At 34.5% G+C, this 13,653-nt stretch overlaps 1 protein-coding gene and 1 non-coding gene across 2 annotated transcripts; one reads left to right on the top strand and one right to left on the bottom strand.

Annotated features, from left to right (window-relative positions):
* Positions 1-263: 263 nt before the first annotated feature.
* On the bottom strand, positions 264-337 carry TRNAI-AAU (transfer RNA isoleucine (anticodon AAU)). Its single transcript has one exon. It is a non-coding gene; the product is annotated as a tRNA-Ile (tRNA).
* Positions 338-3,521: 3,184 nt separating this feature from the next.
* On the top strand, positions 3,522-4,283 carry LOC149560240 (uncharacterized). Its single transcript, XM_089827584.1, has one exon. The coding sequence runs from the start codon at positions 3,522-3,524 to the stop codon at positions 4,281-4,283; it is 762 nt and encodes a 253-aa protein (XP_089683710.1).
* The last annotated feature ends 9,370 nt before the right edge of the window (positions 4,284-13,653 follow it).

Below are 13,653 nucleotides of genomic sequence, written 5' to 3' on the forward strand. Positions count from 1 at the left end.
TTTCAACTTGTATTTCTATACTTCTCTTCTAAATCTTTGGTAATCCAAAGCATTGTTAAATACCCATTGCAATAACAGTGCCATTCCTGATTGGTGAGAAGGGACAGGAAAACCTATCATTTGGCCATGGTGAAGCAAAAATTTGGTGCAATTGCTTATTATTATGCCAAAACGACATGGTTTAAATAACTGGCTACATAGAATTGATTCTAATCCATTCTGAACCATAACCCATGTAGGAGCTCTAAATCTGTGGTTCAAAATGGCCTATGCAGGTCTCGAACCTACAGCCTTCGCATTATTAGCACGATGCTCTAACCAACTGAGCTAATAAGCCAATATTCAATCTGATTTTTGCGCCACTATTTTAACCAAAGATCTCAGTAAATACTAGGGCAATATGACTTGTACACTCCCTCTCAAGACTGATGAAAACAATCAACCAATGCTTCCAACAAGTAAAGCCAATTACTTTATTCTATCTCCAGAAGAGCAAGCATTGTGTGAAAAGGATATAAAAGAACTTCTATCCAAAGCCATCATCAGACCCAGTAATAGCCCATTCTCCTGTCATGTTATGTATGTGCCTAAACAGGATGAAAATGGCAATGTCATTCTAGAGAAAAGGTTAGTAGTTAACTATAAGCCCTTGAATGTCTGTCTACAAAATAACCAACATCCTCTTCCAAGCAAGGATTACATTTGGAAAAGGATTCAGGGTTGTAATATCTTCAGTAAGTTTGATCTAACTAAAGGCTTTTGGCAAATCAGTCTCCAAGAGAAAGATCGATACAAAACTGCCTTCTCTGTTCCTCAAGGATTATATGAATGGAACGTCCTTCCATTCGGAATCAAAACTACACCATCTATCTTCCAGAGCCACATGTACTATATCTTCAATCCATATGCAAAATTTATACAACCATACATTGATGATATTCTGATCTTCAGTCAAGATTATCACAGTCATATGAATCATCTAAAGCAGTTCTTGACTATATGTCAAAGTAATGGATTATGTCTGAATCCTAACAAGCTGCAATGGTGCACTGAAAGTTTAATATTCATGGATACCAGAATTGAACCTAATGGCCGACTGTATCCACAGAATCATCTACTTACTGCCATTTCAAAGGTAGAAGTACGAGACAAGAAATCCCTTCAATGATTTCTTGGTATGGTCAATTACATTGCTGGATACTATCACAGAATAGCTGAAGCAAGAAAGGAGCTGAATAAGCTTCTACGTAAGAATGCGCCACCTTGGACTCAGCAGCATGATTAGATCATTCAGTCCATTAAAGATTAGTGTCAACAGCTCCCTCCGTTGAAGATTCCAGGAATGGGAAGAAAGATCATTCAGACTGATGCTTCGAATGAAGCATGGGGTGCTGTCCTTCTTGAAGAAGTGCAACATGAAGGTAAAATCTGAGAAGAAGTTGTCAGGTATGAATCTGGCTCATTCAAAGGTGTTGAATTAAATTATCATAGCACACATAAAGAATTGCTTGCTGTTATAAATGCTTTCACCAAATTCTAGTTGTTCATAGGTGATAAGCCATTTATGTTAAGAAGTGATCTAAGACACTTAGCAAGCTTCTTAAAAAAAAATCAAAGCACAAAGTCGCTCGTGGTCGCTTGTTGCGATGGGCGCAGTTCCTAGATACCTTTGAATTTGAAACTGAATATATAGAAGGTATTAAAAATGTTCTAGCAGACTTTCTCAGTAGAGAAGGCCATCATGTCAATGCTTTGAATGAAGAACAAGAGTATCAGGAATATATCTGTCCTCGAGCTAATCCAGTGGCTTAGACCTTACCTAATATTGTAACTAATCTGTATAACAGTTCATATTTTGCTCCTGATTTAACTAATCAGCAGATTCATGATGGTCAAGTTCGCATGAGCATTGAAGAAGAACGAGGAAGACTCATGGAAGATCACAGAGACCAAGCTCTACAACGAATGCCACAACCAGATAGATACATTGCAGTCCCTCTAGTTCCTCCTGTTGTTCCAACTCTAGAACCTGCACAACAAAAACACAATCAACGACATGTTCGTATGATTATGGAACGAAGATCTACTTACCCAATGGTGTGTAATACATGTTGGATTGCAGACACAAGGATGCTCACAAAATAGATATATGATGAACTTCGCCAAGTTCATTTTGCAGCCAATCGACAGCTACTCACTGATTCTCTCATTATAAAATATCACTGTCGAGAAGCAGATCCAGAAATCTCTACTACCATAGGCACTATTCCAACCTATGCATCCTGCTATGAATGGCCAATTGAGTTTCCTAGTAACACACATATTCTTAGTCAACATCAAAGCCAATACCACTATTTGTCCAGGCTTGATGACTTTTTCCTTGGCCTTTATCCACATGCTCATCTGCAATTCCTGTTAACTGTTAACAGCAATGCCAACACCAATCTCCCTTGGTATATTTTTAGAATTTGGACCAACACCAGCGCAAGAATAAACCATTGAATTGCGCACTCTATCTTCCTTCGTAGAAAATAGAAAATCACTGTGGTTGTTCACACAGTATGAAACCATTCCATAAGATCGTACTCCTGACATCAATAATTCTACAGCCTTTCTTCGGGTAACATGATAAATTTTCTAGAAGGAATAATCTATTGAAGAACGCCTCGAAAGACTTGATGCAGAACATAGACCCATGTCTGAAGACGAAGAAGAGATGAACATGGAAGTCAGTTCTCCACGTATGCATCAGTACTAACACTCATCAAGTGGAGTTGTCACTTGACGCAGGCATCTTAACCTGTGTAAGTAAAACTAAGACAAGGACGTTAGCCTTGGTAAAACTGACATCAGCCGAGTTACCCTTCTCATTCAAAAAGATGCTTTTGTAATAATACTTGTCAGTGTGTTCCTATTCACCTCCTTTTGTGAGTGGGGGTCCTGTTGCTAGATTCCTTCTGTCCTCTATCACTTTATACGCATCCACCTCGTATGGTCGGACTTGAATCAATTGTAAAATGAAGATAATTTCTTCCATCTATATAAGGAAGATCACTCTTCATTCTAAGACAAGAGGTCTGAGGAGTCTTAAGATAGAGAGTCTAGAAGAGTTCAAAAGTTCTCTGAAGTCGAAGTCTTTAGTATAAGTTTTGTGTAAATCTCATTCTCAGAAGTTTCTTATACTCATAATCTGATATAGAGAGTATGTTCTTATCTCATCTGAGATAATCAGAAATCAGACTATCAGCGCGTGATGTATATGTAAAAATTTGTAAGAGTTCTGCTGTAGATCAATGAAATATCATGTTCAAGTTTACATTCACAGCTGTGTGTAAAAGTTGGTATCAGAGCCTAGTTCTTTCTTATTACTATGGTGTTTGTTTCTGCACTTGTCAATAGAGCTTCTCGTGTTTCTGTTCGGTTCTCGCGTGACGTAATCCTCGTTGTTGAAGCCGTGTGAAGGTGTTTAGAGGCAGGGAGAGTAGCGCACTTCGAACCACTCTGACAGAAAAGAGATCGAGATGGCCGATCCTCGAGATCAACAAGATGCAAACCAAACAATAGAACTAGTAAGTTTGAGTTCAATTTTTGATTCCATACAAGATATTAATGTGGATGAAGATGTATCACAGTCTGAGGCATACTCTATGCCTACAGATAGATTTAAATTACCAGTTAAAAAATGGAGTGAGATTTATAGTGATTTAGGTTTGTTAGCTTATAAGTCTAAGACAATATGTAAATTGATAGAATTACAAGTAGTAGTGAAGAATGATCAGCCTCATAGCTTTATCAATCTGTTATCTAGTAAAGATATTCAGAACCTTGTTAAACAAGCCAAGACTAAGAATGGATATAAGTATCTGCACATAGGTAGTATTGTGGCTGGAATAGAACCATTATATCGCAAAGGTATACCAGCAATAGTCATGATGACTTTGTTTGATGCTAGACATAATAGGTATAGCGATATGCTCATGGGAGGCATCTCTGCACCCATGGCTGCAGGAGCCATAGCCTTTGACATCATCCCTAACTTTGCAGTTAGCCTGTTAGATGACCATTTAGATAAGGTGATGATGTTCCAGTTTGGAACGCAGTACTTGAATATGAAGAAGGGCTCAAGAGCACATGCTTTATGGTTTGCCCTTTATGGCCGTTTGTTTAACACCACAGTTCCAATAGTGAAAGATCCAAGGATTGATAAAAGTCAGAATAGATATTCACTACTTTGGCAGACAGATGCGAAGGGTGCGCAGATCACTGCACCTCGCATGCTGTAGTTGACAGATATCCAAGTTCCAAAAGAGTGGATAATTGATATGTAGTTGACAGATTTCCTGCCAGAGTAGTGAATATCTATTCTGACTTTTATCAATCCTTGGATCTTTCACTATTGGAACTGTGGTGTTAAACAAATGGCCATAAAGGGCAAACCATAAAGCATGTGTTCTTGAGCCCTTCTTCATATTCAAGTACTGCATTCCAAACTGGAACATCATCACCTTATCTAAATGGTCATCTAACAGGCTAACTGCAAAGTTAGGGATGACGTCAAAGGCTGTGGCTCCTGCAGCCATGGGTGCAGAGATGCCTCCCATGAGCATATCGCTATACCTATTATGTCTAGCATCAAGCAAAGTCATCATGACTATTGCTGGTATACCTTTATGATATAATGGTTCTATTCTAGCCACAATACTACCTATGTGCAGATACTTATATCCATTCTTAGTCTTGACTTTTTTAACAAGGTTCTGAATATCTTTACTAGATAACAGATTGATAAAGCTGTGAGGTTGATCATTCTTCACTACTACTTGTAATTCTATCAATTTACATATTGTCTTAGACTTATAAGCTAACAAACCTAAATCATTGTAAATCTCACTCCATTTCTTAACTGGTAATTTAAATCTATCTGTAGGCATAGAGTATGCCTCAGACTATGATACATCTTCATCCACATTAATATCTTGTATGGAATCAAAAACTGAACTCAAACTTACTAGTTCTGTTGTTTGGTCTGCATCTTGTTGATCTCAAGGATCGGCCATCTCGATCTCTTTTCTGTCAGAGTGGTTCAAAGTGCGCTACTCTCCGTGCCTCTAAATGCCTTCACACGGCTTCAACAACGAGGACTTACGTCACGCGAGAACCGAACAGAAACACGAGAGGCTCTATTGACAAGTGCAGAAACAAACACCATAGTAATAAGAAAGAACTAGGCTCTGATACCAACTTTTACACAGTGCTGTGAATGTAAACTTGAACATGATATTTCATTGATCTGCAGGGGAACTCTTACAAATGTTTACATATACATCACGCACTGATAGTCTGATTTTTGATTATCTCAGATGAGATAAGAGCATACTCTCTATATCAGATTATGAGTATAAGAAAATTCTGAGAATGAGATTTACACAAAACTTATACTAAAGACTTCGACTTCAGAGAACTTCTGAACTCTTCTAGACTCTCTATCTTAAGACTCCTCAGACCTCTTGTCTTAGAATGAAGAGCGATCTTCCTTATATAGATGGAAGAAATTGTCTTCATTTTACAATTGATTCAAGTCCGACCATACGAGGTGGACACGTGTAAAGTGATAGAGGACAGAAGGAATCTAGCAATAGGACCCCCACTCACAAAAGGAGGTGAACAGGAACACACCGACAAGTATTATTACAAAAGCATCTTTTTGAATGAGAAGGGTAACTCGGCTGATGTCAGTTTTACCAAGGCTGACATCCTTATCTTAGTTTTACTTACACAGGTTAAGATGCCTGCGTCAAGTGACAACCCCACTTGATGAGTGTTAGTATTGATGCATACGTGGAGAACTGACTTCCACGTTCATCTCTTTTTCGTCTTCAGACATGGGTCTGTGTTCTGCATCAAGTCTTTCGAGGCATTCTTCAATAGATTCTTCCTTCCAAAAAAATTTTCGTGTTACTCGAAGAAAGGCTGTAGAATTATTGATGTCAGGAGTACGATCTTCTGGAATGGTTTCATACTGTGTGAACAACCGCAGTGGTTTTCTGTTTGCTGCGAAGGAAGATAGAGTGCGCAATTCAATGCTTTCTTCTTGCACTGGTGTTGGTCCAAATTCTGCAAATATACCAAGGGAGATTGGTGTTGGCGTTGCTGACAGAAACTGCAAATGGAACAGGTAGCCATAATTAACAGTTAACGGGAATTGCAGATGAGCATGTGGATAAAGGCCAAGAAAAAAGTCATCAAGCCTGGACAAATAGTGGTATTGGCTTTGATGTTGACTAGGAATATGTGTGTTACTAGGAAACTCAATTGGCCATTCATAGCAGGATGCATAGGTTGGAATAGTGCCTATGGCAGCAGAGATTTCTGGATCTGCTTCTCGACAGGGATATTTTATAATGAGAGAATCAGTGAGTAGCTGTCGACTGGCTGCAAAATGAACTTGGCGAAGTTCATCATATATCTGTTTTGTGAGCATCCTTGTGTCTGCAATCCAACGTGTATTACACACCATTGGGTAAGTAGATCTTCGTTCCATAATCATACGAACATGTCGTTGATTGTGTTGTTGTTGTGCAGGTTCTGGAGTTGGAACAACAGGAGGAACTAGAGGGACTGCAATGTATCTATCTGGTTGTGGCAGTCGTTGTAGAGCTTGGTCTCTGTGATCTTCTATGAGTCTTCCTTGTTCTTCTTCAATGCTCATGCGAACTTGATCATCATGAATCTGCTGATTAGTTAAATCAGGAGCAAAATATGAACTGTTATACAGATTAGTTACAATATCAGGTAAGGTCTGAGCCACTGGATTAGCTCGAGGACGGATATATTCCTGATACTCTTGTTCTTCATTCAAAGCATTGACATGATGGCCTTCTCTACTGAGAAAGTCTGCTAGAACATTTTTAATACCTTCTATATATTCAGTTTCAAATTCAAAGGTATCTAGGAACTGCGCCCATCGCAACAAGCGACCACGAGCGACTTTGTGCTTTGATTCTTTTTTGAAGAAGCTTGCTAAGTGTCTTAGATCACTTCTTAACACAAATGGCTTATCACCTATGAACAACTGGAATTTGGTGAAAGCATTTATAATAGCAAGCAATTCTTTATGTGTGCTATGATAATTTAATTCAGCACCTTTGAATGAGCCAGATTCATACCTGACAACTTCTTCTCGAATTTTACCTTCATGTTGCACTTCTTCGAGAAGGACAGCACCCCATGCTTCATTCGAAGCATCAGTCTGAACGATCTTTCTTCCCGTTCCTGGAATCTTCAACGGAGGGAACTATTGACACTGATCTTTAATGGACTGAATGATCTGATCATGTTGCTGAGTCCAAGGTGGCGCATTCTTACGTAGAAGCTTATTTAGCTCCTTTCTTGCTTCAGCTATTCTGTGATAGTATCCAGTAATGTAATTGACCATACCAAGAAATCGTTGAAGGGATTTCTTGTCTCGTACTTCTACCTTGGAAATGGCAGTAAGTAGATGATTCTGTGGATACAGTCGGCCATTAGGTTCAATTCTGGTACCGATGAATATTAAACTTTCAGTGGTCCATTGCAGCTTGGTAGGATTCAGACATAATCCATTACTTTGACATATAGTCAAGAATTGCTTTAGATGATTCATATGACTGTGATAATCTTGACTGAAGATCAGAATATCATCAATGTATGGTTGCATAAACTTTGCATATGGACTGAAGATACCGTCCATGTGGCTCTGGAAGATGGATGGTGCAGTTTTGATTCCGAATGGAAGGACGTTCCATTCATATAATCCTTGAGGAACAGAGAAGGCAGTTTTGTATCGATCTTTCTCTTGGAGACTGATTTGCCAAAAGCCTTTAGTTAGATCAAACTTACTGAAGATATTACAACCCTGAATCCTTTTCCAAATGTACTCCTTGCTTGGAAGAGGATGTTGGTTATTTTGTAGACAGACGTTCAAGGGCTTATAGTTAACTACTAACCTTTTCTCTGGAATGACATTGCCATTTTCATCCTGTTTAGGCACATACATAACATGACAGGAGAATGGGTTATTACTGGGTCTGATGATGGCTTTGGATAGAAGTTCTTTTATATCCTTTTCACACAATGCTTGCTCTTCTGGAGATAGAATAAAGTAATTGGCTTTACTTGTTGGAAGCATGGTTGATTGTTTTCATCAGTCTTGAGAGGGAGTGTACAAGTCATATTGCGCTGGTATTTACTGAGATCTTTGGTTAAAATAGTGGCGCAAAAATCAGACTGAATATTGGCTGTCTCTGTAAATTTCATAGCAATTCACTAATTTTTGTTGGATCTTGGAAGTGTGCATCCAGTTAATTAAAATCCAAATCATATTTAAGAAGACGCAGTTTTAGCTGGTTGTAGTTGAAAATGTTCTTGATCCTTCTAAGGTAACCAAGTTTGAAAACACTTCTAAAATACATCGGCTGCTAGGTTCATGTCTATTTCATGTAAATATAGTAGTATTTCTAGTCATACATCCTACAGACCATTTGATACATCTAACTATCCTGTTTCTTGTATTAATCAAGAAAAGCAAGTCTGAATTAGTAATAGAAGATGGCAGACGATTGTATTGTGTTAATTAGTAGTACTGGTCAGAGAGCAGAAACAATTTGGTTAATTAGTAATACTAAGAGTATCTGGTTCTATTTATGTAATACTGAAAGTATTTGGTCTAATTTAGATAATTTGATTAATTAGTAATACTGAGAGTATTTGGTTCTGCTCTTTATCATTCATGAAGTGGGCATTTCCTAAGACATGCAATCACAAAGCCCTTAGAAGAGGCGAGATGCAAACAAGGGGATAAATAGTGAAATTCCATCTAAAACAAGTCAGCTAATTGCATGTTATTTTGGAATTGATCAAAGAGGCTATGCAGTATAGAAATTTGGTATTTAAAATGGCAATTTTGTTTTGCTTGAACAAATAAAAATGGGAAAAATCAGAAATAGAAGAAATTGGGAAGGAAAAACTGACATGGCTTCCTTTCGTGCAATATATCTCAGCATAATTGAAATTTTTTGACCCGTTTCTCTCATTTCCTCCCCGGTGTTTTTTGCAATTGTGTTTGCAATACAACTCCTCCATCTTCCTTCACTTTCTCTGCAATACAAGGCAAAGACAATGGCAATTAAAGGATAATCATACTTCATGCCAAATTTTCTACATAAATCCATTCTCTCGGTTAAAACTTACAGTTGAAGGAGAGCTTACAACTATTTTCAATTCATTTATATTCAAAGTAACAATATAATAAATCAGGACAGTTATTAATAAACCAATACTCATCAAAACAATCTAAAACATCAAATGCAGGTCCATACCAAATCATTTCTTTTAGTTATTTGCACACCCATTTCAATGGATGGTTTCAGGCCATGGACAATCCTGATAATAACAAATTCATTGATTATCACTCACAACATTTTGAAACTTAGACCAAATTCTTTTAATGGTCAGTCAAACGTATCACAGCCTAATAATTTTTTGTGTCCTCTCTTTGGCTTCCTTGCTTCTACCCTATTTAAAAGGGTTTAAAAAAGAAAAAAGAAATAACAAGACAACAGCGTGAACAGCCATACCAGCAAAGAGACAATACTAAGAACAACACCCAAAAAAGACTTATCAACTATTCTGATCAGAGGAGGCAAATAAACAAAATAAAATATTGCTAGCAGAGAATAAACAATCAGTGTTCAAAGGGATAAACCGCCTTTGGTTATATCTTTATTTGATATGCTTTACCCCGCTCCCTGTAACGGCTATTTTGGTTTCAAAATATTTGATTTTCAAATTCGTTTTGCCGTTGCATTTAATTTGAAACTCTCCCAACGGCTATTTTGATTTCAACACGTTAGAGTTTAAACTCTTTTTGGAGGTGCATTTTAGTTTCAGAGTTTTGGAAACTGTCCCTACTCAGTATCGGTCTTTTATTCGTTTGGAATATCAACGATAATGTATTAGAGAATTTATAATTTGATTAATGTTTTTTTGTTATATCTAATATAATTGTTTTCATCCCATGAGCTGATACAAAAGATGGTGACAGGTTCTGATGATGCTGTTGATGGCCACTGATGGCCACTGATGGCTGGATTGTTCCTAGCCTGTCTGCCAATCCCAGGGATGATTAGGATTTCTATGATCGTGATGAATCACCCCCCTCCGCTGGCATTGCTTTGGCAACCTTGGAGTTGCTTGATGAATAGTTGTTAATTCTGACTTGGGCCATATAAACTCTTGCGGGGTGATCTTGTATCCCAGCGCTTTTTTGTGAATTGTAACTGGTATATTATTTATTTGATAGAAAAGGACTATTCATCAAAAAAAAAAAAATTGTTTTAAGATTTGCATGTTTATTAGATATTTTTAACAATTTAGTTTATATTACTATTTTAAAAATATTTTTACCATTAGCATTATTAAAAATATTTAATGAGGGTTCTTTTCTCGGGAGCTATTTTGAACTAGTTATTATTAATATAAATATAATGTTTTGCCAATTTTTTTTTTTTATTGAGAAATCTTCTGTAGTATAAATTTTATTTATTTTTATTATTTAATAAAGTATATAATTTTATTATTCTATATAATTTTAAAATTAATGCATATATATTGTATATTTCTTTATTTTATATTAAAATAATATACATATATACTATTTTACAATTTTTATAAATTATAATTATTATTTATTATGTTAAAATTTGTTAATTCATTATTTCTTATTTGCTTCCATGTTCAATTTGTTAGAAATGCAATAACATATTTGCATTCACTTCTATTTAATTATTGCATATTTTAAAAATGTTAGGCTTTTGTTCAATTCTAAAACATGTGGAAATGAACCATAATAATCTCTAATTACTAAATTGAAAGTTTAAATATCTTGCCTCTTCCAAATAATCATTCTGAGTAAACTTAACACATGTTTATATAACATGTAGCTTTGTCATGGTTATTAAAGGCATTCAAGTATTCATTAATTTGAATGTAGATTGAGTAACCTGAAATAACTATAACATGCTATGATTTTACAAGGGGCAAATAATCAAGTCCAACTAATCTCAATCAAAATTACATGCATGCTTTTGTATGTGTGTCTTTGGCATATATCGTCATGATTTATTTTTCCTTATAAGAGATTAACCAAGATAACATGTTTCCTATAGCAAAAATTATAGTTGATCTTATAAAACAAAGTATGGATCTTGTTGAAAAAGAGTTAAAAAAATTTGTCAAAAAACAAAACATAAATGTGTTTGCCATGTACCATCAGCATTTATATGACACAACTACCAAAGATCTTTGTGTTTCTTCTAAGGCCTTAGCCAATAATCCATTTGATATGGACCTGTGACTTCGACTTGCCCATCTCTACCATTAGAAACAAGTTGTAGATAATTATACTATCAGGGGAGGTCAAATCAAGGCTCCCCTACACTAGCTTGAAGTTAGGAACGATGCTTCCAAAGATTTTTTTCCCATGCTCTTAGGGCTCGTCATACCTCTATGGGGATTAAAAGAATTAAGGAAGGTCAACATACACAAGTAGAATTTTGACAAATAAATGACCACGTGATTAAAATTTTTAGTCACATGACTAAAAGTTATCAAATTCTAGTAATAGTTTCCAATTTACAAATTTAAAAGGTTATGCAAAGATAAGTGACTCAATAAATAATCAAATGAATGACTAAATAATTGGTTACTAAAAAGTAGTCACCTAAACAAGACATTGAATGAATGGTTGATGAATTTTCTATTATATTAATATATTCTTTAAATTATTATAACTTTTATTTCTCGTGGAGTTTTTGTCCTATCAATACATCATTATAGTTAATTTTGTCAAATATCCCCTCAACTGATATCTAATTAGAAACAAACTCAAAATTAGAATAATATTCTCTCAGACTCTTCAAAATCTATATATAAACCCCTAAAGGAAATAAAAATCCTCCATGCACTAAAAAATAACTACAAGTCCATCTTTGTATATGAAAAAGATAATTATCATTTAAGTATTTTATAATCTCAACATATAATTGATATCAATCACATTAATGTCATGTAATAATTAACCATCTTTATAAAATACAATATTATTTTATTATCATTATATTTAATATATTTTTGTAATTAGTAAATAGTGAGAACCTTTATTTAATAAATATTAAACCTTGAAATAAAATAATTTAACAATACAAATAATAAATATTTATGATTTAAATTATATTTATTAAAATAATATAAGAAAAAACTTTTAATAAACATAATTTAAATACAAATAATATTTCATATTACACATACAACCTATGGGATTCGCTTGGAGTTTAATAAAAATAAAAATAAAAATAATTTTACTTTGATTGATTTTATAAATGTGAAAGTATTTTAAAAACTATAAAAGATAATATTAATAGTGGGGAAATACTTATTTAATTTTTTATTATCAAAAAGATATTTTTAAGCCACCTCTTTAAATTCTTAGAATGAACATTTTTTTAAATAATTATTATATATAAAAAATATTTGCTTCAAAGACTTTATCTAAATTATATTTTTAGGTTGCACTTTAATTTCTTTTTAGATAATATACTCTAAAAAAGTATACTTTCCTTAAAAAATAGCATATAGGTGTTTCATTTATGTAACAAATAAATTAATATATTAATTTTAGATAAATAGGTTGTCCACATGAATATTATATAAATAAAATATTGAATGTTAATTTTAGAAATAAAATGTAAAAGAAATAGAAGCTTACCTTGATGATTAATTATACTAAGCATTTATGAATATTTAGTTCTCTTTACTCTTTGAATGCCATCGATCTCGTGTGTTGTTGCTCTAGAATTAGGCACAAGATCTTTCCCTTTATCCATACAAGCTTGTTCATCTAAATCACTTCCACATATATATAATCCTTCTAATTTTAATATCTAAGTTTTTTAATTTGTTGAATCTACACTTTTCTCTACTCTAAAGGACATTGATTCATATAAATAACTCAAGAAGATTGATGTATATCTTAGGATAATGTTCTTTTAGGTTAACTCTTTCAAAAAAGACTAGTTTTCTAGTCTTACCAAATATTCAATTTAATGAAGAATAAACCATATAAGTGGTTTAGTATGAATATTGTCATGAACCATCTTGCAACTTTCTTTGTCTTTGCCTATATGGCATATATGTGGCAACCTCATCGATTTTGATTTGGTCAAACCTTGATTTTTACTTGGATTTAAGAAATGATTTAAGTTGAATACTCTTTTATGATGAGGTTAATAGTGTGATTAGTATTGGATGATGAATGCATCGGTAGTTTTGGTTATATCTTTCTATGTTAAATATGATTAGGCTTAATATGTTATTTTATGATGAAGTTATGGATTCAAGATAAATGATTTTATAAGTTATGTTCATGATGATGATGCATTGTGGATATGGATGCGTGTGATATTATATTGATTATGACATTTTTGATGTCTATTAAGTTGTTTATTGATGGATGGATACTAAATCAATCTTGTTCACGAGTGCTTGAATAGATGTAGGATTCATCATGATGACAATGTGGTTGAGGTAGAGAGGGTTAACCTCTTAGAAGGGGATGGA

The sequence above is a fragment of the Cupressus sempervirens genome, chromosome 4, assembly GCF_028749045.1.
Source record: "Cupressus sempervirens isolate cs-2001-9-10 chromosome 4, ASM2874904v1, whole genome shotgun sequence".
Classification (NCBI taxonomy): domain Eukaryota; kingdom Viridiplantae; phylum Streptophyta; class Pinopsida; order Cupressales; family Cupressaceae; genus Cupressus; species Cupressus sempervirens.